Source organism: Ixodes scapularis, unplaced genomic scaffold (assembly GCF_016920785.2).
Source record: "Ixodes scapularis isolate PalLabHiFi unplaced genomic scaffold, ASM1692078v2 PGA_scaffold12__126_contigs__length_90152505, whole genome shotgun sequence".
Taxonomy (NCBI): Eukaryota; Metazoa; Arthropoda; class Arachnida; order Ixodida; family Ixodidae; genus Ixodes; species Ixodes scapularis.
This window is the reverse complement of record NW_024609838.1, coordinates 68191374-68218234: the sequence shown is the minus strand read 5'-3', so window position 1 is coordinate 68218234 and position 26861 is coordinate 68191374. Positions and strand designations below refer to the sequence as shown.

The 26861-nt window shown below is 44.4% G+C and overlaps 1 protein-coding gene across 1 annotated transcript in view; it reads left to right on the top strand.

The window, feature by feature from the left end:
• LOC8035734 (QRFP-like peptide receptor) overlaps positions 1–26861 on the top strand; it is a 51849-nt gene that overhangs the window by 13029 nt on the left and 11959 nt on the right. The window contains exons 2-3 of the mRNA XM_029971168.3: positions 15224–15345; positions 18525–18648. Of these exons, the coding sequence (XP_029827028.2) occupies positions 15224–15345; positions 18525–18648 (246 nt within the window). The remainder of the gene's footprint in view (positions 1–15223; positions 15346–18524; positions 18649–26861) is intronic.

Sequence of the window (26861 nt, the reverse complement as noted above, 5' to 3'; positions counted from 1 at the left end):
TGATAGAAAAGAATGCATGGTTTAGCCATGGTATCTTGTCGGCGAGTGCCGAACCCACTGGCGTGCGTCCTGTCTGGCTTGGCTCTTATGGGCACCGCTTGCAGCGCTGTTGTTGACGAAGGTTTGCAGAAAGGCGTTTCTTCCAGTTCCGGCACGTGTCGCTGTTCCAGATGCGATGACAGGCCGCAAATGCTGCTCCCTTCGAAGGCTCCGTAGTCTGCCTTGATGGTGCGATCCTTACGGCTATCAGAAGAGCCGGGTTCCGTGCACAACAGCAACATGGGGATGACCTGATAGAAGAGAATGCATGGTTTAGCCATGGTATCTTGTCGGCGAGTGCCGAACCCACTGGCGTGCGTCCTGTCTGGCTTGGCTCTTATGGGCACCGCTTGCAGCGCTGTTGTTGACGAAGGTTTGCAGAAAGGCGTTTCTTCCAGTTCCGGCACGTGTCGCTGTTCCAGATGCGATGACAGGCCGCAAATGCTGCTCCCTTCGAAGGCTCCGTAGTCTGCCTTGATGGTGCGATCCTTACGGCTATCAGAAGAGCCGGGTTCCGTGCACAACAGCAACATGGGGATGACCTGATAGAAAAGAATGCATGGTTTAGCCATGGTATCTTGTCGGCGAGTGCCGAACCCACTGGCGTGCGTCCTGTCTGGCTTGGCTCTTATGGGCACCGCTTGCAGCGCTGTTGTTGACGAAGGTTTGCAGAAAGGCGTTTCTTCCAGTTCCGGCACGTGTCGCTGTTCCAGATGCGATGACAGGCCGCAAATGCTGCTCCCTTCGAAGGCTCCGTAGTCTGCCTTGATTGTGCGATCCTTACGGCTATCAGAAGAGCCGGGTTCCGTGCACAACAGCAACATGGGGATGACCTGATAGAAGAGAATGCATGGTTTAGCCATGGTATCTTGTCGGCGAGTGCCGAACCCACTGATTATACGTTCACATGATTATATTTCATGATTATACATTCACAAAAAAAAAAAAAAACATGAGATTCGCGGCAACGCCTCGCCAATAAGGTTTATGCCCGTAAATAAACAAGCACCCGCTAGGTGGTGCAAGCTGCGCTTGATTAAAAGTGTTGAGCCCTATCTATCTATCCAGCCATTTATTCAACTAGGGTGCGTCGATGAACCGGTGCGCGTCTGTTGGAATCCACCCAGAAACGAACTCGGCAGTGCGTTTTACGGACTTTGTCTCGAAATATGCAGCAGCTAGACCAATTAAAATTCAGCTGCGATCAAGTGTTTGCGTATGCAATCAGGACACCTCCGCAATTCATTTCCTGTTCTCTTAGGCACACACAATATTTCAGCGAGCGTTGTGACTACTCTGCTTAAAGTCGACACCTGTCAACCGGAGCTTTCCGAGCTTTGGCGCTGTGGTCTTACCCGCTGTTTATTCAATGCCGCCTTTGTTATTGAAAATTCCAATTGCCGGTACCGTTCATCCGCTAGACAATGAACTGCATCAATTTAGAGGCGGAATTAATATTAATCAATGGAGTGTCACAGGAGTGCATCTGTTGAGCAAATACGATCAAGCAGCTTTAATTGCTAAACAAAAAGAGCATCGTTTAAACTCCCTCTGCATCCTCTGGTACACGCGTGAAATGATTGGTTTACACTGCGCACAGTTTTTTTTTTAAATCTTATTTGAATTGGAAGGCGTAGGTTAATCTTTTGTAGCTGTGTGCGTACGTTGCACTTGTTACATCTCCGCATACAATTCGTTCTTTACACAACCGTCGTGACTTACTTAATTATGATAATTGAATTCTTCTACATTAAATAAACGAAGGACATGCTTGTCTAAGCATTCAGTTTTGCTCCACAAATATGAACCCTCCATAAACGCTCATTTTATTCGTTTTGTCGTGAGATATTTTTCAGGAATTAAATAAAACATAACCTGACGCGGCCAAACCAGCCGACGATAGAAGTCGAACGCACTTCAATATACAGGGTGTTTCACGAAAGGTGGACAAATTCGATATTGCGAAAACTACGCTTCGCAAGAAAAAAAGGCTTGCGTTGTTTTTGTCCTGGCCCAGGGGCCTATTTAGGAAAAGCATTTAAGTCCGGGATAATTAGATTGTTAATTATTTTTGCGTAATTAACCTTTTTAATACTGTGTTTAAGGGCATGGTTTGAATCAGAAAATTGCTCAGCATCATCGAAAAACACTAAATCAACAAATTGCAGAGCGACAGAAGGCACGCGAAGCATTTTACAGCTTTCTGAAAAACCACACAAATTCGATGGGTTTTTAAGTTTCGGTTTGCTATCGGAGCGCATCTTGGCCCCGGCGGCACCGCGCCTCGTGGAGAGATGGTGTAACCAGCCTGTGCTGCGTCGCGCGATGACAGCGCAGCAGAGGTTGGTTGCACTATCTCTTCACGGGGCGCGGTGCCGTCGGGGTCGAGATGGGCCCCGATTGCAAACCGAAACTTAAAGGAGTCATGAAAAGCTTTTCCAACTTTTCCTGTTTACCTTTCCTCCTCAACTCATAAATCTCGCATTCTACCAAACAGTTCAAAGAGACGGAAAAGAGGGAGTCTCCTCTTGCTCGGACTCTCGTTTGTGTACCCAGACACAGCCATGTTCCCCCTAGAAGATTAGCCCGTCACTCAAAATTCAGACGAGAGTTGCTTTCCCCACCCCGTTCAATCCGAAGCTGACAGTGCTGTGGAAGCTGCGTGCTCGTTGGGCCAGTCACACTTCTGCCACGTGATCATGCTCTCTCGCGCATGCCCACGAGCAGAGAATGAGGTCAGGTGATGAAAGGAAGGCGGCTAATTGGTCCGGCAAGCGCGGAGCTTCCCCACCACAATGTCAGCTTAGGGGTGAAGAGAATAAGTGAGGTCCGCTGTCGTGTGACGTGCGTTTGTGCCCGGTGACGCGCTGCGGGGGCCCGATGACGCTCTGAGGGGACCGCGGATGTATCACATTTGAAAAGGCAGAGAGCTTACGAAGGGAAGGAGGTACGAAATAGTCCGCTGTGTTTTCAAATTTTCATACAGAAGTCAGGCTTTTGACTTGCTACCTTTTTTCTTTTGTCCCACTGAACGATGTGCTATTAGTAAAATCCTAAAACAAATTGATTTATTCCAGCCCAAAATTTGTTTCATGGGCCCTTTAAGAACCCGTCGAATTTGTGTGTGTGTGTGTGTGAATTTCATCAAATTTGATCATTCGCATAACACCACATCCGCCCGTAATGCACAGGAGTACGTTTTATTGACCTAATCAAAAGCATACCCTTCGGTGATATACTAGAAGTGCGGAATAGTCGTAAATGCATGCCTGATACTTGTTGGACTGTTAAGAACTGGTTATAAAGCTTAATGTACACTCCGCAAGTATATTTTGATCACAGGACTTCTGGAGCATCGTCACATTATTCGCCTTTTAGATGGCATGATTCGTTTTCCTGTCTAACAGGACATTATTAAAATATGCATATAAGGCTCAAATTGAATAGCGCTGCGTGATTCATAGTCTTCCCATTTCAAGCAAGAAGTCACGATAGCTTAGCAGTGTCAAAACTAAGGACGAGACTGCATTCTTCGATTCCAGCCATTTTAAGCACACCCCTAAAAATAGTAGTATACAGAGTAGGTTTGCATTTTGCTCTTTTCTGTCGAGAGTGGTGCTACTGGAAACACTCCAGATCAGTTGATCTCGCAGAGGTATTGAACGCTGTAATTGATTACGCTGTACGCTGTCCAATGCGCTGTTACAGTTAAAGGTCAAGCACGCTGCATAGAATTCGTACGACATATACGTCCGTAAGGGGGAATCCACAGAAGGAACGAGATAGAACTCTAAACCAAATCTTCCGACAGCAATCCTAAGGGAATTCTATATTAAAATCTGAGGAATTTCATAGCAAAATATAATTACCTAATGGGGCAAAAGCGTCGATATAAAAAACTGTTCAAATATAATTTTTAAAAAAATGTATCTTGATTCATCAGGCACAAACGTATGTACTTACACTGTCCGAATTCCCTACGGTCCTCTTTCCGAGATGCCCAAACTAGGGCTTTCCGTAGTGTACTCGCTACCCTCCCTCTAATTATTCATTAGTCTACGAATTACCCTGAGTCAGACAGCCCGCCCCTTTGAAAATTAGTGAGGAAATTGCTCCGGCATGTGACGAAATTAAGCACGGCCCCGAGATAATTAGCTCGCGGCTTTTATCTCTGCACTAATCTCCCTCGGCGGAGCCTCGCCGACTTGCTTCGAAGAGGACGAATGCTCGGCCGGCAGCTGTGAAATAATCACTCAGCTTTCAGGCTGCTCTGGAGCAGGTGTACGGGATTCCCTGACGCGACTTTGCTCTAATTGACTGCAGACTCCGAGCTCACGGGATGTTTTGGTTTTGTAAGGCCCCATCGAGAACGTTAGGCCTCTTGTAAGATTAGTATTACGTCAAACTAGCGATTTAAAGAAAGAAGTTACACGAGCTTGATCATGCTGACAACCGCCGAGGAGCGCAGAATATGTTGAGCGCAAACTACCACCTCGCAGAGCCACTTCGCAGATATCCAGGTATGGTGACTTGAGGTAAGATAGGTTGTCACGTGACGTCGATTTTCCCTCCATATTTAACGGGCAAATTGACTTCCCTTGACGTGCGGTCACTTCAGGTCACGTGACTTGGTCGCATGACATGGTCACGTGTTTTCAATTTTCTGGGTAGATTTGGCGAGAAAAATGACATGACAGTTCATGGCAACAGTCCTTTGTGGTGTTCTTGTTGTTTTTTTCATTGACTTAGGCTAATAAAACATTTAAAAAAAACATCTGCGTTTGTGAGTGAAGATACCGGAGCCCACCGTCTGTTTATAAAGTACTTCGGCGCGCCGGAATTCTTAGGTGTACACTGAACGGTACTCCTGAGGGCAAGAACGGTCAGCGCACAAACATCGCAAATCCTAAAAGGAAATAGGAAAACAAAAGATAGAAGACGGAACCCAAATTTGTGCCGAACCTACCAAATTGTATGTTCTGCTAGAAAGGGGAGACATCCAACACGAAACAATATTTTGGGGACCACGTCCACAAAGTCTTGGGTAAGTTACTTTTAAGAAGTAATTCGTTACAGTTACAGTTACTTTCAGAAAAAAGTAGTGAAGTTAGCGTTACAGTTACCGCAACAAAAGAGTAACTCATTACAGTTACAGCTACTTTTAAGAAGTAACGACGTTACTTTTCAGTTACTTTTCTATAACACAAAAAATAGGAAAAACTAGAAAACGCTCCTCACCAAGTTGTATCGCATAAAATTAAACAGAACGCTTTTTACTTCATGTTGTAACTTAGCAGAAGTTGCTTCTCGAAATTAGTGTTTGAAAATTTCCCCGCCAGAGTAGTGGCGCAAATCAAAATACCAAACATGCGCAGTGTGGAGTACTGGCGCTAATCAAAATACGAAACATGGGCAGTGCCCTCCGCGTGTGTTGTTGTTTCACGGTTGGTTCACCCGATTAAAAAGCGTTTTCACAGAAGAAAGAAAAACCACAACAAAGATAGTGCTTCAAGACACTAAGATGTAAGTGTTCAGTCACAAAGTACAAGCACGTGCGTAAAGATAACTAGATTTTTTTTTTCATGAAATCTACACGTTCCTGTATTCGGGTCGTGACTCGTGAGAAAGACCGTATTCACAAGTTTTTGCAAGGCCAACTTGACACTCGAAATTTTCGGAGTAGACGTTTTGAAAAGTGCAAGGAAAATCTAAATTGTACTCGTTCAGTGATATATTATCCATAAAACACTGGAAAGTAACGACAAAAAAACGTCGTTACTTTCATCATTACCTCAGAAAAAAGTAATAGAACTACAGTTACAAGTTACATGTTAAAAAAGTAACTCATTACAGTTACAAGTTACCAAAAAAGTAACGTAATTACAGTAACGCGTTACTACGCAAGACTGCGTCCACCTCGGGGAAGAGAGAAACGGAGCAATAACATCGGTGGACGACGAACCCCAGATCATTGATGACTGGATGATGCCGTCGAAAACGAAAGCCGACGGCGGACCATGCTTAAACCTGTAATCTCCTTCTCGGAGATTTCCTTCTTTTTCTTAAAAGGCTCATATCAAAGCGTGAACGACCCCCGCTAATGGGGTTTTAATAAACGGTTATCCATTCATCGATCCCATGCATACACTGACAGCTCAAGGGATCACCGAAATAACATCAAACGTTTTTAAAAGCTTATTTTTAACAGGTTTCGTTTTTTTCGCTAAAACAAAAAACCGCAATATTTACGCTGTGAGAGGAAACTTTGGTGTAGGTAGCCCGCTCTTGACCTCGCTTAGAAATGTAGCTAGCTAAGCTCCATTTCTATGCTCTCATTGGTTGCAGAGATGATTAAAGTGTGAATCGTGTGTTGCAAAATTGTTTTTCCATGACGCGGTAGTCATTTTTATGTTTGAGAAACAAGCTATCTACATAGTCATCATTGTTTTAAGAGATATCACGAGATCGTCTTTTCTGCTTTGGTTTCATTTAGACACACTGCTGGCTCAAATTCAAGAGCTATAGCAGGTGTAAGTGCGTGGTACAATCGGCACGGAATGAAACCCGAACGCCGGAACGCGTGGCCATTGATACAGGCTGCTCCACCTAGAGGGCCCCTGAGAACTAATGAAAATGCACCGGGGTGCGAGGGTGCGGGTCCTACGAAGGTGAGATCGACCCTCGCGCGGCGCGTCTGGGAGTTCCGCGTTTCGCCGGTGGCGCGCTGTAAGCGCCGTCACATCCGATACAAAAAGCACTGTCACTCGCTTTGTGTATTGAATTCCCAGCGATATCTCTTCAGAGCTGCCACTCATTATCGCTTTGTGTATCGCAAGGGCGAAATAAAAGGTGAAACATTTCGTGCACGGAAGACCCGTAGTGCTTGATGACATGTCACCGGAACATCGTGCCACGCGCGGTTTCTGAGAAATAGTGAAATGTCATAAACGCGAAATAAAATTCGTTTGTTCGCATGACCATACTCTTTATGAAAAAAAAATACTACCACAGACTGACGCGGATGCCTCGGTTTTTATGAGTAATGCGCATGTTTTCTTGCGAGGTTATCAGTCGATTCTTAAAGAGCGAGGAATTGCTTGTTGACGCTCTCTTCGGTAACCACCGATATGCCAAGCGTATCCATTCCGGAGCCGAATAAATTCATCACCCTGTCTGAGCAGGGCCTATCGCAAAGAGCTATAGTCAGGTTAAGCGGCCACCCGGTGTCGACCGGGCGATATGGGGCGACAGTGCCGCGACAGAAAAGCACCCCGCGTGACGACGCTTACAGCGCGCCACCGGCGAAACGCGGAAGTCCCAAACACTCCGCGCGAAGGTCGAGCACATTTTAGCAGGACCCGCACCCTCGAACCCCGGGCGCATTTTCATTAGTTCTCAGGGGCCCTCCAGGTGGAGCAGCCTGTCTCGATGGCCACGCGTTCCGGCGTTCGGGTTTCATTCCGTGCCGATTGTACACAAGATCAATACATTTAAAAAAACATTTTAAAGTATATTACATAGAACTGAGTTAAATACATAAGGTACACTTTAGGACAAACTTCAAAATATAACAATCCAGGAGAAGCATTTATATGTGTTCTGAAAGAAATGACGGTTGCACGGTTGCATGAAAGCACGTGGGAGTAATTCCTCTAAATACAATTTCGTAAACAATTTAAAAACTTATCAAATACTGTCGCAGCCCGTGACCTCTGGTGGAGGCTTGTTCCAATTCTCAATAGGGATCGGGAATGATGATCGCTTGAAACGCTTTGTACGACAAATGAAGGGCATCAACGGCCTACCGTTGGCGCCTCTAACTATGCGAGACAGTCTCGGTTTCTAATATTTAAATATGTCAGTAATAAAAGCGTTGTAAAGAGCGAAAATGAGAAAACCATCCGAATCTGGTAGCATCTTTTCTTTAGCGTATCCAACTTGGCTTGTGCGTAAAGAATCCAACTTGGCTTATACGAATCGGTAATAAACATATGGCTGCCTGCGGTTTCGGCGGGCGTTTGACGACCTTTACATATAACTCGTTGAACTCGCCCGCTTTTTGTGCACGAGTCGTTTCGCGTTCACCGAGGTGTTTAGCGGAAGATATCCTCAACTGAAGTAGCTTGCAGCGAACAACTGTGCATGTCTTCCAAAGCGCTGTGTGGGTGCTTATTTTTGTAGCGGGGCTGACGTGAGCCTGGCGCACCCCGTTATCTATTTTGCTGCATGTGGCTTCATGTGTTCGTTTGCGCGTTTTGATGATAGATGAATGTCTCGTTCCCCGTAAAAGCAGCGCCGCTACCTTGTCTAATATGGAGTTTTCGTAGATCGTTTTCGCTGTCCCCTCAAAGGTGCAGCCCGAAACAACCCATTCCCGTTTTAACTCACCCCGTTTCGACCCCTTCCCGAATCGCCGGTCCCATTTGAACCTGTCTCGTTTCAACCCGTTCCCCAAACGCTCTTCTTATTTGAACCCGTGGCTGAAACACCCTTTACGTTTCAGCCCGTCCCGTTTCAACCCATTGGTATACGGCCCCGTACGTCTCAATCTCTTCCCGAAAAGCCTCCATCGCTCTCACCATGGTTTGCGCACCTTTCATGGTTAAGAATATGTCCCGAAAGGATGTTAATGCCAATAATGCAAAGAAAGCTGCAGGCGAGCAATTTAGTTATGCTGTGAAATATTTTGCTTCTCAACGTATTCTTAAAATATACAACGCTTTCAGACAAGCTTCAACGAAGTATATCTCTATTTGAACCATTTAAAAAGTTTCTTTCGAAATAATCCTGAAAATGTGAAACTATGAAACGGACTATCTACACTGCGCGAAAACGTTACCGCGAACACGATGTTGACGAATTTTCGAATTACTTTGAAATGTCATAAGTAGTCACTAAATTTTACCCCTTAGGTTAGTGGCCCAGATAAGCACTTTCAAAGTCACTAATAATATTGATGGCAGTCTTTTGATTCTTTGAGACAAACAGCTAAAACCAACAATCGCTTGTTCGTGCTAACAGTGTAGCGCTTTGTATAATAATGAAGTCTTAGAATAGTGTAGGCAAACAGTTTGACTAAGCAAAAATTAGCGTTACCTCAGGTTTTATATCGCGAAGCTATATTTAGGCTACCCAAAGTGCTTGCATAAGTTTTTCTAAAACTTCCTTATAGTGAATGGGATATTTTAAAGAATGATAGATCAGGCAGCTCGACAGGCATATAATTGCGACTTCATTTTCTTACGAGTTCAAACACAAAACTATCACGCACACAGGAAAAATCATAAACCACAAAATGCTATCGCCTTGGTTGAGGGAGTCGAGCAGAAAATTCGCGCCATCAGAAAGGCGACACTCCAATTTCGGTAATTTGAGGCTGCCCCCTGGCTTGCACGGCACCATAATTTGCAAGCTGTTGCAGAGATATCATAGTCAAGGTCTCATCTTTTTTTATCAGATTGATGAATCTGTAAATGTTTGGGTGAGCCCTCCCTGACACAGTGCTTATCTTACGGTGCCGTGTTCCCAACGTTGTTTCATGAGAGGGAGAAGTGAGGTGAGCAAGGAGAACAAACGTTGGACACTTGAACATAATCAACTGTTAACGAACAATACAAATAAACCGACCCAACTGATAACGAACGATGGCCCAAGCGGGAAGGTTGTTTCAGGATAGGGCGAAATGGGAACGGATAAAACGACAAGGTCGTTATGAGCCGGGTCGAAACGGGAAGGTACAAATGGGAAGGTTGAATCGGGAATGGGTCCAAACGGGAACCACCCCCCCCCCCCCCTCCCCTCAACGCTCTCCGCAATCCGCTACGATACCCGGAACTCTACGGCCAAGGCCATCGGCGCACAGGCGTTGTGGAGGGCTTGAGGAAAAGGGAAACGCTGTCTACGAAACCTCCCTAAAGGCCCGTTCTCACTCTTGCGACCGAGTAAGACCGAGAGATACCAGACCGGTTTTTAAGCCTCTTGCGATCTCTTAGGACCAGCTCCGCTGTAGCGCATCCGGTCCTAAGAAGACGCAAAAGGCTTAAAAACCGGTCTGGTATCTCTAGGTCTTACTCGGTCGCAAGAGTGCGAACGGGCTTTAATATGTCGGTTCCCGTTCTCGTTAATGCGGCGGTTACCGTCCGCTCGCATCAAGTTTGTCCCGGTATGTTTTCGTCATTTCGCTTCAAAAGGCCTTAGCTCTCGAGTTTTGAGCAGTGCACCGGGCCTGCTAAAGCGAATGGTCGGGCTTTAATTGCTCGCCATGATACTCACGCACCTTGTTCGCGGATGACATACAAAAAAAAAAAAAAAACAGGTGCAGAAAAGCTAAAAATACTGCATATTTGTTTTGTTTATTTTTCTATTTCTTTTTTTTTTTTTCGCTTTTTACCGCAGATTGGCAGATGCTGATAGACGCTTGTATTAGGCCGTGGGTCGTGCATGATAAAACGCTAGAACGACATTTCATGGTCGCTTCGGGCGATCGTCGCAGACAGATTTAGACCGCGACTCTGACTGTCTACAGGTGGCGCCACTTTTTTTTTTTTTTTTTTTCAAAATGGCAGTTATAGTGAAGGTCGAAAATGCTTCCTGGTACGCCAGTTGCTGAGCCTCTCCGATGTGTTGGCTTTACTGAGCGACACAAATTATTTCCGCTTATATGAGGAAGCTAAGGCGACATGCGAGCAGGTAATCTCTTTATCCTGAAAACAAAGACGGTGTCTAGCGTAACATTTACGCCAGGAGGCACGTTTTAATTCACGAACGAAACCGAAGCTAACTTCTATTTTGAACTTAATTTCTCGATATAGGTGTTGATTTCGGTTTCTCTCCTAACTAAAGATGTGTCTCAGAGCTCAAATGTCGAGCTAAAAAAATTGTTCGCTAAAGCTTTATTTTGTGTAATACCTGTCAGTTCCAGACACATAAAATATTTTAGAGAATGAAGAGTCCTTTAAAGACAGGGTCTTTCATTCACCTTAGACGTAGCAAAAAAAAATTGTATTCGTTGAAAATGTTAGCGTTGATATTTCTGTGTTTTTTTCTCCTTTTTCTGGCTCACATTTTTGTCAAGTTAAATAATGAACCGCGGACCCTTTGGCGGTCATAGCAGGAGATATGTACGGCGGTGATCACACATTTTTAAGCGCGCGCCTATTTGCGGGAGGTGTTGCTATTTGTTATGTCTTTGGTGAACTACAAAACGTTGTATACGCACGTTGTTTCGCATTGCTGGGCTATCTATAGCCTTAAAATTAGACGCTCGCATATGTGATCCTCACCTTTCATACCGGCAGACATTTAACGCCTTTCGGAATACAATTTGGAAAATGAAAACTCATCATTCAATGTAATAGTTCTGTAAAGTACCCCCGATTAGGAATCTGAAGCGGCTGGAATATCGCGGAAGCAGATGCGCCAATATGACACCGAGTGGAAAAGAGGTGAGGAGGGTGTGAGTGCGCAGAAGGGGGTGGAGGGGGGGGGGGGGCGAGCTGGTGGTAGCTAATCATGTCGTTTAACACCTGAAACTGGTGTAGAAAAGGAAAACTCGTAGTGCAAAAACCAAAAAAAAAACAGAAAGGAAGAAACGTGACAACTTTTAGGCCTTCAATATTTCCATTTGACGCTTCTGAAGCAAAAAAGTTTGCAACTACTGTACGTGCTCCCGTTTGCTGATTGAAAAAAAAAAAAAAAAAAAAAACTTGTGCATTGACCTTTTTTTTAAACTATTCCTTGGCAAACGAAACAGGGCCTCATATAAAACATCTCTTTGGTTGGGAGGAACTCGACCGTCAAAGGCTTAATGTTCTGGGGGCATAGTAGATGATAAGTTGCTTTAGCATTATTCCCAGCACAATAATAAGCAAATCAATCCAAATTTTAAGAAATAATGCCATGGGAGACGAGTTTAGAAAATGTTCACAAAACGTATTAATTAATAAAAGCTGTTCTCACTACAAAAAATAAAAATAAAATCATAGTTTTTAAGGCAACGCGTGAGGCATAGGGTGTTTATATTGCATCCAGTGTGTATCTATCTTGGTAACGATGTCAGAGATTTTCATACGCTGAAACAGAAACGAAATGAGACATTTCCGTAAAGGCGATTGTGGTTAGCTGGCGTAGTTTTGTGATTGTGACCTTTATTGTGGCCTGACCACATTACCGCAATTCGCATGAATAACGAAACAATTAAGATATTTTAATACGCAGTTTTTCAAGCTCTAGAATAACTTGCTGCTTATGATTTACTTTAAAGCACGCGAGCAACTATGATAACTGAAAGTTGGCAAAGTATCATCCCTGGTGCCAATTGCAGCAGTTTTAATTCACAAGTTATAAAAAAGTAGTATAAAATCAAACAAAGCATTGTAGATCGTTTAAGAAATCCATGCAAAATTGCGTTAATTCTGGTTAAAGTCTCTTGTGCTATGCAAGTCGCAGCTTTCGATAAGCGACAAAACTTCCACATTCGTCGCCAATGCTTCCAGACCAAAAACACCCCCATCCTAAAAAAAAAAAGAAAAAAAAACGGATTTTGTTCTTGTTTTTGTTATATTTTACTTACGAAACTTCGCAGAAGATCTCTTTTCTTTCATTTTTACTCGCCGTCGTTTTGCCGAAATCAGCCTTTCAAGTTCGAGGGAACGCCAACCCGCTTGCACGCTCACTGCAGCACGTGTTGTTGGGAAAACCGGGGTAAGAGTAGGTTAGTTTTTTATTGCGTATGCGAGCGAACGCAAGCACTGTGTGTTTGCGTTAACGTTGCGTGTTTCACATTACGTGCGCGTAGCCCGAAATTGCGGTTTTGGATTGGCGCAGCGCAACGACGCACATCCGCAGCGTGAAGCCCGGAACTCTAACGCAAACCCACGGCGTTTTCGTTTGCTTCCATTCGCAATACTAAAACTCTATAGTAAGATACAGTCCGATACAGGCTGTAGCTACTAGGTTAGGACAAAGAAGCGTGTTGTTTTGCATTCAGAAATCACTGTTCGCGAGCCATTATCGCAAAGTGTCTCGCCGTGCCCTCTGAGAAGGAGAACCGGGGGTCCCTCACCAGAGCGTTTCCCATTTCCGCCGCGGGAGGGCGAGCAACGAGCTAGAGACGCGAATAGCAGACGGACATAGGAAACGGCGGACACAGACGAGCTGCTTTCACGGCCGCGTCTTACGGAGCGTTTACACTTGCGGATTCGATGGCGGATCTGAGCAGTCGGAGAGTAGATTTTAGATCCGGGTGCCGGAATTGACTCGTCGCTGGTGTACAACCTGGATATGGGTCCCGAACTGATTCAGATATTTCGCCAGCCATGAATCGATTTCGTCACCCGGATCCAAAATCCACTTTCCGCCTGCGAGGATCCGCCGGCGAATCCGCAAGTGTAAAAGTGCCATGGGTGGTAGTAGAGTGTGTTCTAATGCGGGGAGCAAGTCGTCTGCTCTTTGCGCAAAAGTGGCGGTGACGTCAGAATGACGTCGAGTTATGATTGTCTTTGATTGAAAAGATGGTGGGTAGACCTCAATGTTAGATGCCTCGAGGTCTTGGATTGGCGCCTCAAGGCATCAATGCTAAATGCTTTGAGGTCTATCCACTATTTGTTTTCAATCGGCCAATAAGAGCTCGGGGTTCTGGCATCATCGCAACTCCTGTGCAAGAAGCAGACGAACTGGCGCTCCGCATAGCAGACGACGCCGTACGCTGCCACGCGCCTGCCGGCACGACTACCCGACGATGTCATACGGCAGGCTAGACGCACCGGACCGTCGCGACAGGGTGACATTAGACTTTTGAACGTGTTCAGCTCAGCAGCCAAGCCAATCCACTAGTAATGGGCGAGGCCACCGTTCTATGGGCAGGGCCTCAAGCCGGGGAAAAATCCAACCTAAATTGCTGCTAGCGTCGTAAATACTGCTTGCTTTTTAGTAAAAAATAAAAAGGCGTATTTTATGTAAGCTTCTTTTTTTAGTTCCTGTAAGAAACGCAGGACGCTGTGATCTTTGAGCGTCTAATTATCACTCCATAGCCATTAAAATTGCTTCATCAGCCAATAAAAACGCCGAGCGACGAATCACAAAGACAAAAAAAAAAGTAAAAGTAATACGCCATATTTTGCGTTTTTCAAACTGTCAGTGCCTATTGTCTTCTGTGGAAACCAGAACAGTGTCTTCGGTCACCCTGATACTCCTGACGCCAAGCCACTGTGTTCAGAGTATAGCTGCACGAACTATGTTTTACGCGGAATGAGCCGCCAACTTTTTTGTTAGCCTCACATCGCAGACACACTGCGTTATGCACAGAAGTGCGCTTGGACGGCTTCCCCGAGCATAAACGAGCCAGGCGCCTCACCATGGCAGCCGAACGAACGCTGCAGGATCCGAGGCGAACATTTTGTTACTCGGGTAGCGTCAAAAGTGCGCGACACTCTGAGGGCGATCACGACACCGACACTTTTCCTGCCTCTTAGTCGAAGACAGTTGCGAGGGGTACCGAAGTGTACCAGTTTGGTCACTGTCCCTAATTAAAAGTTTCCGCAAGGTTAATACTCTTTATAGCAGCGAATAAACTAAAACAAACTTAGCAATCCGGCGATTGTTTGATTGCGCTAACATCGTCGAGGTGTGTGCCCCCGCGACCTAAATAAACGCAAACACCCAATTCGGATTTTTCTTTTTTTTTCTTTCACGTCTGCGGTTTGCTCAAGCTATATTATTTCTAAATTTTCTAAGTTTTACAAATAGTGGCAGGTACGCCAAATGAAAATGAAGGCCTTTTTTCAGCTCGTATTGTTCGCGATAGTATACGTCGATTGTGTAAGCTTCTGACGAGTTTTTCATCCACCAAACGGCTTTGGTGGTTGAAAAAGGGCCATTTGCCATTTGCGGCACCAATAAATTACGTGGTCAATATCGCATTAAAGTTCCAAGTGATCATCGGGATTGGTTATATTTCTATATAGCTAGTACAAAATCGTCGGCCAAAAGATATACGCATGATTTGATTGACTGTTGCAATATCGTTAATGTAAATTAGGAATATAAGAGTGTCAGGCACGTTGTCCTGACTCTCCCTAGAGATAACGTCAGTGAGATTAAATTTAAAGTAGCCCATCGCTCTGAACTGATGTCTTAAGTAAGTGCCTAAACACATAAAAATTACCCTTTTGTGTTTTTCTTTCAGTTTGGCCAGCTGTTCTCGTACACGTGGACGCTGGGAGAGTTCGGGTGCAAGTTCATCCTCTACGTCCAGCACGTGTCCATGATCTGCTCCGTGCTCAACCTCACCTTCCTCAGCATCGAGAGGTTAGAAAACATCCACTGTTTATTTGTTGTGCCTGTTCTCTCCATAGGACGAACCTGCCTCTCACAAGGCTCTAGTGGTGGCCTAACATCGTCGAATCCAGAAAGGTCGTCTTCGACAACATCAACCTTCGAGACAGTTTTAGGTTACTTGTGCCTATAATAGAGCCAGAAGAACAAGCTCCAATCTATTTATTTCCAGGAGAAGGAAGTCTACAGGTAGAGTGGGTAGAAAGCAAAACTTTCTTGTGTTAGGCTTCAGAATAGAGTATTACTTTTCTTTGACACAGTGAAACCACATTTTTGCATGCTCATGTCTGTGATTGCAGTGTTGGAAGTAACGGATTACAAGTATTGACGTTACTATAAAGGGATACATTCTTTTTCAGTAACGTATTGACTTAAGTAGTTAAATTCTGAAATCACCGAAGAGGCAAATAATATTTTACTATATCTATGGTATTGTCTATTAACCTAGGTTACTCATTAATGTTGAGTAAAATTACTCGCTTTTTTGGTATCTTTAAAAGGCAATCGCGCCAGCGGGACATCGCTATATTCAACAAATTTGATTACAAACGAATACAATTTATATTAGCTCCTTCTTCCCCGTCTCTTCTACTTTCTGTTGTTTCAAGGATATCTTACTCCCAGTCTCAGGTGCTTTTACATAAGGGCAAACTTACACCACCTCGCCAGCGCGCTCACTGTCATTTCCTTTTTTTAACAGTTAAGTTGTCAGAGTTCATATGTTCATAAATCATGACATTGAAATCCAAAGTATTGCAAACTTGCACAGAAGTAACGTTAGTTAAATTTTAGAAGTGAGGGTAACGAAATATTTTTACTTCTGCAGGAACTTAGCAAATCTAAGTAACGCGTTCGTTTTGACGTACTATAAGGAGTACCATTATATTGTTGCTTTTTTAGGTAGCGGGCGCAACACTATGTTAATTAGACCTATCGAGACTTAGCGTCACTTAGATGGTATATATGCGTGAACATTTTTATGCGCAGAGAAATTGAGGAGGAGGAGGAGACTAGAGCGCGCGGGAAAGTCAGAATGCCCAGTTCTTGGTTCAACTTCATATCTCTTACAACGAGAGGACACACTGGCCCGATCTAATAATGGGTTGCAGTGTAAACTTGGCGGTGCCGCATGTTTTCTATTTCCCTCGTGCATTATCCTTTCTTTCTTGGCTCGAAATACTTTTGTCAACGTTATAAACGAGCCTTCCTTATAGGTATTACGCACATTGGACCTCGGAAATCCCGAAAAACTTTCGCTCTTGTGAAATGCAGTTAAGAAATTTTAAGAGGTTTCAACAGGTCTCGTCTCTCTCGGTCGTACTCGGTTGCAAGAGTGTGCACGGGCCTTAAAGCTCCTCGATGTGTTTGCGTTTGTCTTGCAAGTGGCGTCAAATGCGCTAGTGCACGAGGCCCGTGTCTCGAGCGTTCGAATGCTGATTTACGTTGTTGTTGTTGTTGTTGCTGTTGTTTTTGTATTGTTGCTAAACATTTTTTTTGTTGTTGTTTAATTACTTATTTGTCTAGACGCGTTTTCGAGAACCAGTACCTTATTCTCATTAAGCATTATCTGAATAAAAAAAGTTTTTAATTCGATGCGTTTAAACGTTTTGGGATTGCTCACCCGAAAAAGTTGGAAATGTCTTATCCTCAAAACCCTTCTTACAACAAAAGGCAAGAGTAGATAGTCTGATAAATAAAAGGGCTCGAAGAGAAACTTTATAGTATTCTTTAATAAAGCGTGTTTTTTTTTTATTGCTTCATTAAAGCGTATATACACGTGTTTGATTATTCAGTGACTTTCTGTTCCGTAGCGGGATCCAGGCCTCGTCAAACCAACATGTTTTTCATAGATTCTGCAGACAGTTTGTATGGTATAAGAAAAGCTGAAAAAAGAGTTTTTGAAGTGCCAATGTGTTTAGAGGTATTCCTCCACCAGTTTTCGCGTTTTTGTCGCCTGATTCTGAATCTTGGCGCATAGAGAGTGCAGAATCTTTCGCCCATGATTATGCGTAGAACTGTGACGTAGTCATTTCGCGATTCTCCTCTTCGAATCGGCAGCGTGTGCTTGAACGAGTATGTCACTCCGGCGGGCGCGTTAGTCTGAATGGGAGTTCCGACGCTTTTTCTGCGTCGAGTTTCTAAATAATTTCGCAAAAACACGATAACCGACCGAAGAATATCTCAAAAAACATTGGCGTTTCAAAAGGTGTTCAAATCGCTTTAGCCTCCGGTAGCAACCGTTGTCAATACTGGAATGAAACATGACTCACTAAATCCGTACTTAAAAACGTTGTTTGACATATATTTAGCTAAATAGCACACTCCCTGTGCCCGTTATTTTCTAATCTAATGTCTGCCAAGACTGACAAAAACATGGTAAAGTACGCAGTCGTGTAACCTTCATCCAGACCTGTACGAAACGGAGTTAGAAGGAACGTTCCCTGGAACGCGTTCCATCTAGGAGGAACAAAAAAAAAACGCCGCCGTTTCATGTTGCACCTGAGAAACGGGAAAGGGTACTTATTACGTTTTCGAGGAAACGGCAAGCGAAACGGCGTTCCTTGTTTGATTTTTTTATTCTTTGCAATTTCCCGATTTTAGTAAGCATTTTAGCTTTTTATTATCGACTATGTGAACCTCCGATTTTAAGGGATGGGGAAGTGTCCGAGTGATATTCGAAAACAAAGAACTGAACAAATAGGATCGTGGCGACTCGAAACGTAGTTCCCTCTGGATACTTTCACTTACTTGCTTCATTTTATCTCCGAAACTATCCTGCACAATATTTTTGGTAAAATACACCAATGTAGCGTTACCGTGAAAACACATTTCCAATTTGAGAAAAATAACGGTAACGCGTTCCTTTCGAACCCTCTGGAACTTATAATGGGAAGTCGGGAAAAGGTTAAGAAGGAACGAGGAAAGAACCTTCGTTCCTGTTTGGGAGGAACGTGTACCACATTGACCTCACCTCATCTTTATTTGTATTTGTTTGAATAAAAAGAAACAGCCTGTTCGTATCATGATACCCGCGCAAACACTGTGTGTTTGCACAGCACGCGAAGAAAGAGCCATATGATAAATTTCGCCAATCTCCGCTGTACAATCACCGCAACAAGAACTTTGCAACTTATTGTTTTCCGCTCTTGCAGGTACTACGCGGTTATCCATCCCGTGCGGTCCCGGTATTTGTGCACCTTCAGCCAAGCACGGAGAGTCATCATCTTCATCTGGCTCTCGGCGTTCCTCACAGCACTGCCCATAATATTCGTCCAGGTGAGCGCAGGATTTTATTTAAAATAAAGACCCTCTACACCAAATGTAATGGGAACCATCGTACTGAGCGTTCTACCGTGCCAACACCCTGACCCTCAAATAGTTCCCCTTCCTGCATGCGACTCCATTTTTTTAGCGCGCATGGACGTCTAAGAGACGACTGCTTGCCTCAGTGTTCGTGTCGTTCCTGATGGACGACGAGTCCCTGCCGAACGCTGCCGCAACGCTCGTGTCCAATCATTGTCCGCTTTTGCCTCTTTAGCGGACGCTAATAATTCAGCCATCCGTCCTTCTTATCTAGGAGGTGTTGCACGGGCACGCTTAAAAATGGCGTCATCTGCCCGGAGAAAAAAGAAAGAAATGACCTCCTCCCCCCCCCCCCCCCCCTTCCCTTTCCGTTGTGGAGGAAGGGGACTGGTCTGTGGATGGGAGATTCATGTCCCTTTTCCGAACACAGGAGCTTTGCTTTAAAGCAGCAAGCTTTTTTCTGCCTATGCTTGCCTTTTTTGTTCCTTAAAGTTGGTTTGTTACATTGAACTTCTAAACTAATGGTCTGTTTAATGTAGTGAGCTTTTCCTTCCAAAGTAACGATTAGTTTTGCCAAACGTGTTTAGACATTTACATTACAATTCTTGAGAATTTTATAAATAATATCTAAATCACTAAATTGATACGAGCGAATGATATATTTAGCAAGTTATCGTGTAAACGGAACCGCACGAATGAAGAGGTAGAAACTGACTTTTTTGGCACGACTGCAGATAAATTGTAGATGGGGCGTTGACCACCTATTAATATTACCATTTTCCTTCAGAAGGCTCTAGGTCCAATTTCCCGTCAATGGTAGGTGACTAAACGCCGAGTTATATCTCAGCGTTCCATAAACTATTTTCACTTTTCTCCATAAAGTGTCTATAAAAGCAGACGCCTTTATAGACACCTGTATGACGTCATCGGTGTGAAATTGAAAGAACACTTTTTTTTCTTTTTTTTTATGCGGTAAACACATCAGTTTGACACGCGTTCCAGATACCATAATTAGGCTTCGGGTCTGGGTGTTTGGTTTATGCATAGCATCTTGGGCTTATGTCGGGCGATTTGCAAATTTTGCAGTGAACCAGAGAAAAGTCGTAGAAAATTCCAAACAAAAGTACTTTGGCACTGACTAACGCCTCGAAGCGAACCCTCATATACCCAAAGGATCCCAGAATTTCAAAACTTTGTCGAAGTTAGGCCTTACTCTGGTGTACTGTCGGGAGGAGGGGGGGGGGGGGGGGGGGGGGGCGTTCGATCACGAAAGAAGCTATCGTCACATACAAACTCCCAGTTTTTTACACATATGGGTGTTGGGCAAGCATTTTATTGTACTACACGTTTTTCTCAAGAAAGCAGAATGCAAATATTTTACGCAAAAGTGATGAACGTATGTTCCCGCTAAACTTTACAGAAACACCACAATTGTTGTATAATTGACCTTTTTCAGAGTTCTTTGAAGCGTCCGTGGCGCACCCTCGTGGAGATAATTCTAAACGTTTGCGGGCTCAGTCCGTCCTCCCGTCACCCCGTTCGCTTCCTCGATGCGATCGTTTTGGTTCGTTCGTTGTGGAAAGTTTGTCTCGCTGTTTTCCGGCTGTTGTTCTCTACAATTGGCTGATGACGATCCCAGAGGATCGAGTAAAGCAACCGTCTTCGACACTTCGGACTTATCCGTCTGTACGCTTTGAAGACGGATGGAATGCCGATGCTGCATCGGTACCGGTCGTCAACACAGCCTGCGTCGACTGGTACTTGGCGAAGGACTGGCAGACAACTCCGGAACGGATGGGCCTTCAAAGAAAAAGCCTACGTCAAGAAGGTCATGGTGAACAACTTTGATCCCGACCACACCGTTCACCTTGTAAGGAGCACGTGTGCGCCGTCTATGAAGCCGGGACATTACAGGCAACTGATATCGCTTTCCAAGAGCGCCGATATCGTTCAAGCGTATTGCGACTGCCTTGCAGTGTGCGTTTATTTCTTTGGTAAAACCCTTGGCGATGTAATAATGTATCTTAAGGATTACAGGATGGTGTCAATATTTGTAAGGCGTGAGCCCCATAGTCGCTATCCTTTCGGCATATTTGTATCAAGATCCGTGTGTGCCAGTCCTTTGATCGTATTTTATCCGCGACGCGATAAGTTATATAAAAAACAAAACAAAAAACAAGATTTGTCGTTTTCGTCTTTTTCGTGGTACTTCAGCATGCAACTAAAAAGGGCCAACCTATGTCATCGATCTACTTATATCACTAGACGTGTTGATATAAATTTCTGTAGTGGGACATTTTTTTATTCAATGTTTTAATGACTTTCAAGCGTAAATATAAATTTTGCAGGTTGAGCGGAACATGCCAGGCACACAGCTGGCCTGCTCTTTACACTATGCGGCAGTGAAAATATCTGTTTTTCGTGACAACGGCTTGGCGTCCCGCTTCTTCGCTGCCCTGCTGTACCGTGCAAGCAAACTCGGTGCGGAGGCAGGTGTCGGCTTGTATGTAAACAAGGAGGGAGCGAAGTCCGGGTGATTCGGGTCTCGTGAAGATACTCCTGCGTCGTATAAATCAGGAACAAAAACCTTGCTATGAATGACTAGCCTGCACGGAGTATGAAGGGTATCTCCTGAGTTCAAACAAATATGAATGAACTAACCTCCAATGAAGTGGACACTGCAAACACGCGAGTTCGCAGATGGTTGCCAAGGCGTCCCGTCGGAGTTCTGGCGTCGCAGCGCTTGAATCCATTTTTCTCTCTTCTTGAGGTGCGCGGTAGCTTTCGGGAATCTAAAGAAGCTCACGTTTGGCGTGCTTTTCATGATGTTTGTACATCCAACAGCCGAGCAGCGGTGAGGCATTGCGACAGTGCCGGACAGACGTGCCTAGCAATGCGAGCGAAGCCAGGCAGCGTACGACGAGAGCCCGCAAAGATGGCGCCTTTGCCTTTCCTACTCTCTCCTCAAGTTCGGGCATGCGCACAAAATTCTCCAAAAAAGGTAAATTATACATCAATTCAATTTCTGTGATCAATTTATCGGAAAAGCGCTTCCCACAAAGTTTAGTGGCATGTAAGACCGCCCTATTTTGAAATTCAGCGCGACCCCAGAGCTCAGAAGAGCACCTATATTTGAACACCCAGAGCAGCTTAACACGATTGCACATTTCAAATCTCGCGACTTTATTTATAGTCAAATAACAAAGTTAGCGAAATTGTAGACTTTTCATAGTATTCAAATGTTGATACGTTAACTTTTTTAAGACAAGTTTTCCACTTTTCGAAATTACCCCTTGGGGAGGTTGGTGATTCATTAGGGGCAGCAACGTCGCACAAGAAGACAAGAACAACAGGGGTGCACAGTCAGAAAGACAAGCAGGGGAGCTAGCTAATGCAAGTCATCAGTATATATCTTGCGCTACTTTGCATCAATATTTCTCATTTCTACTAATGGATCGATATAGCAGTCTTTATTTTTTCTGCACCATGCTATTGCACTTTTTTCTTGTCTTCGATTTTTATGTAAAGCACAGGCATCGTTATATATGAGCCACCTCTTTGTTTTGTTGCTCAATCATGTCGTTGCGTTTTATGTATCCCTTTAAAGCAAATAAAATAGTTTTAGGTACACATACCACCCATACCTCAAAATAGCGTACAAAATACAGATATAAAGCGTCTGAAAATTATGTCATTTGACAGCAAAATTAGCTATATGTCAAGTGTTTCAAGACAGTCTGCCCTATTATCTATACGTATTAGTCAGATCAGGCACTCGAAAGATTGTCGGAGCTGTGTGCCAGATCTATATAATTAACATATCACTCATTGAAAATTAGTAGAGAGGAGAAAGAACACAATGTTTTTCGTCGGCCATCTGACAGGGATAGTATTTAGACCGCCGTAGTCAAACATCAAATGTGTATGTTCGTTTCTCATTGAAAACAATTAATATAATATGAAAGCTTGCCATAGGCAACGGTACAAAAATACGGCACTAAACTTTATATCTGAAGTCCTATAATCCATGGAATGCAATATATTAAAAATAATCCCTTTCATTTTCTTCGAATACAATTACAGGCGTTTCGGCGAGTGAAGGAAACCATATTTTATTCATTTCGCAATTAAATGTAGTGGGAAAATTAAATTGGTGTATCGGTGAGGTGGCGTCCATTTCCAGGCTTCATTTAGCGAAGAAACGGGTTTGTCCTTAGGTCACGTGACGTCAACGTCCTTCATAAATATAACGGGGAAATGCACGAACGGACGGACGCGCAAGTTTCTGGGATTAGAAGCTTTAGCTAAAGAACACTTCAGGATTTAATAAAATATTAATGAAAGTCTCTTGTGGTAATAAGCGATCCAAATTAAGTATACATTTTTTTTTTATAATTGCGAAACAAAAAGTGCGCTGTAGGTATATTTTCTGTTATATATTTGTATACGTTTAATACACGTTTAGTGTATTTCCACTTTTAGTGGTGTGGTCCGAGCTTCGAACTCGGTCTGGCAATTACGGTGTCCACTCTAATAATGTATGTTTAACATACTATTAGTCAGGGATGGGCAGTATTTGAAATACAAGTATTTGAAATACGTATTTCAAATACTTTGTGTATTTTGCATTTGAATTTAACTACAAATTGGGTAATGTATTTGACGTGTGTATTTAAATACTAAAACGTGGGTATTTCAAATACAGTTGTAATTAAATACAATTTTGTGGGCGAAAATACATCCCTCATATTTATTGTCACTGTCCAGAGCAGGAAGAAAACTACGTTTTGCACCGAATGCAGCGTCTCCCAATCAAGCACAAGCGTTTAGTGACTTTGTGATTACGTTGCTAGTCCAGGGCAAGAATAGTGACGAAATTGACGTTCACAGGCAGACTGGCTAAATAAGTGCCTGTGACAACTTGTGATGCTTTCCAGCCTGATTTCTATCCATATTCTTGCCTGGAACATTCTAAATGCGCGGGTCGTCCAGAGTTTTGTAACTGGTGCGAGTTACAACAATCAAAAATTATCTAGCTAGTGCTGCGCGTCTTGGTCGTCTCGGTTCTTTGTTGGTCTATACCAAAATGTAATTGACAAAGAAAGCTGCTTGAAGCTCTTTACTTTTTTTCACCTATTACGTCCAAGCTGATTACATTTTTTTTATTGTGATTATATTTCTATTACGTTACTAAAGCCTCGCACACTAACTCCCGAGTGTGCAATGCAAAATTAAAATGAGATACCCAGAAACTCGTTGCAGGTGCCCTGAAGTCGCCCACGCAAATTTTGAGGAATGTATTTGGAAAAGTATTTGGAGGAGACCAAATACATTTGGTTGTATTTGTATCTTGTACTTAAATGCTTTTTTGGAAATGCAATGAGATTTGTAATTAAATACATTTTTGACGAAGTATTTTGTATTTGCATTTCGATACATATTTGCATGTATTTTGCCCATGCCTGCTATTAGTAAACCTAAAATATACTTAAAAAGTCTTTTTGCTAACTGTTTAATAAACGTCCCACATTAGTGTTAGCCGCGGCCACAATGCAAATACGTCATACACAGTCTGTAATCACGGTCTGCGGCGTGTTTATTTCTCGCCTGATGGTATTGTCACGTCGATCGTATAATTAAAGTTCCCTCGATCGTTCTTATAAACCAGGCGAGCTCACCCTGTGTGCGTTTTAATTTTTCATGCTTGACGAGGGAAACGTCGGGTGATTTCGGGTGCCCTGCACACACGACACACATCTCGCACTCTAGGCCAGGGGCTTCCAAACCCCGGCCGGTGGGCCAAAGTCTGGAAGCGGAGGTTTTCCGGCCGGCCCGTGGCTGGCCGCGGTACTTCCATTGAAGACTGGCCTGCGGCTTACTTTCAGCGCGCCCGCTGCTACCGGCACAAGAATAAGCGCGCGTAAAGAAGCGACGCCGCAACGCGCACCAACGGCGTATACAAAGATACCAGAAAAAAAAAAAAGAACATAAGAGAAATTAGTTTATCGACAAGGCGTGCCGTCTCGTCCTATTATTCATTCGACATCCTCATCACAAGCGCCACCATTCTTAGCCCCCTGTTTTATACTCGTGTAGCTACGTATGTTAAAATTCCTTTTCGTTAATTCCGATGAATATTGAGCTTAGCGTCCTGTGTCGTTTCTATTACACATTTTTCATCTTCATTAGTCTTCGGCCCTTCGCATATGAATCAAAGTTTCTATACGCTTTGATTTATGCCGTGTAAGGTTTCTGAGCCCCAACTATTGCGTAACGTCGTAATTACCTAAACATTACATTTAACAGTAAAGTATATATTTTCATCCTCTTTAAATTCTTATTTTTTTCTAGCATTCGAATATGTGTTTAAATGCTGATCTATCACTATTTATTACTCTTCTTTCACATTCATATTTACTTATTTATTTTCCGGCCCTCGAGTCAGGCAACAGATCCCCGATCCCACCCCTTAGCCAAAAAGTTTGAAGAACCCTGTATAAAGCTTACCAGAATTATCTAGACAACCTTAAATTTACCCGGGAGTGGGGTGTGTCGCAAGCATGCCTTAATTAGAAGTTTTCAGTGGGTTTAACTCTTGTTGTGGAGGCGTAGAAGGCCTTGAATCCCCCTGGTATGCGAGGACCCCCTTATGAGGTAGTCTCGATGAGAGGAGGTTTATTGCGCCCACTACGCTATTTATTGATTGCTCTCTGAGATTGCCATGTCACGCACCCGCTGTGTCATCTCTTGGTACGTTTTGATCCACTCCGTGATGTCGTGAGTTCAGGGTACACTTCGTTGTTCGCGAAACACCTGAGTGCGCCAACGGTCACCGACGGCCTGATGCTTGACTAAGTATATATGCTTCGCCCCCGAAGGTCCCCTGCGAACGAACTACGCTAGACCAAGGGGGGCTCACTGCCGACGGTAACGTGCTGTCTAAGTATGCTGAACTTAGTATGACTCGTAGCCGACAGTTCCCTGTGAACTAAGTGTAACTCGCCCCCGGCGGTTGTCTGCGGACTAAGCGTGCATTCTGTGTTAAGCATAACTCTCCGTCGACGGCCACCCGCAGTCTAAGTATGCTGGACTAAAGCGCGAAACACATGTACGAGGAAATCTTCCGACCCGACGTGCGGACTGCCGGAATGGCCTTGGGGGGAGAGGGTTTTCGTAGCATAGGAGAGCGTTGAAAACCCTCGCCTCCGACCGTCGTATTGCCTGGTGGGACGTCGGATCGGACGGTTTCGCCGTACATGTATTTCGCGCTTGAAGCGCGAGACACATGCGCGTCAAAACTGTCCGATCCGGCGTGCGAACTGTCGGGAAGATATGGCTGCTCCGAATCGCCGCACAGGACGGTTCGCGACACATGGTTTCCGACGCGTCGTTGCGTCGCTCCGTTCGGCTCCGCCCAGTTTCGGGTGTCCCTCTACTAAATGGATGGATGGATGCTAATGGCTATATTTATAACGGGCGGTAGCTCGCGCCACCTAGTCTAGAACACTAAAATACTTCCCTCGCCCTTCTTGGTTTTTCTGGCTTTAAAACAAACATAATATTTTTATTACCTTCTATTAAAGTGTGCGTGTGTGAAGATTTTCCCTGAGGCTGTTTTTCTGCTCAAAATCACTTAATCGCGAAGGACCGCAGCGGACCTTAGAGCCATCTCAGAGAAACGAGCACTGCGTAAAAATCACGTGACTACGTACTGCGCACATAACTGCGTCTCTCCCGAAGCTTACATGACATTGGAATGGCTCGTAGCGTCCGCTGCTGTCCATCGAAGGTGAAACGGAGTATATTCGGGTTTCGACGGGCTCGATCGGTCCCAGAAGGCAGGCTTGCTTTGGCGCTCGAAATCAGCAGCTCGTTTTGTGCGCGCGGGAAAACTCGATGGCGTCCGTTTCCTTCACAACCACGACTCGCCGCGCGTGACGCACCGTGCACCGCCACATCCGCTTCCCCGAACCACATTGCGCCTCCTCGCCCGATCGGTCCGAAAGTCACTTGACAACATGACCTTCGCCATCCGTGCTCATTGGCTGCGGCCACTGCGGCCTTCCGAAAATCGGACCGTGCGTGCGGCGATATCTGGCAAGTTGACGCATGCGGGCGCCGGACGGAGCCCCCGTCCGACGCTCCGGTGCGACGAAAACCCTCGCCCTCGGACGTCGTTCCGGCGG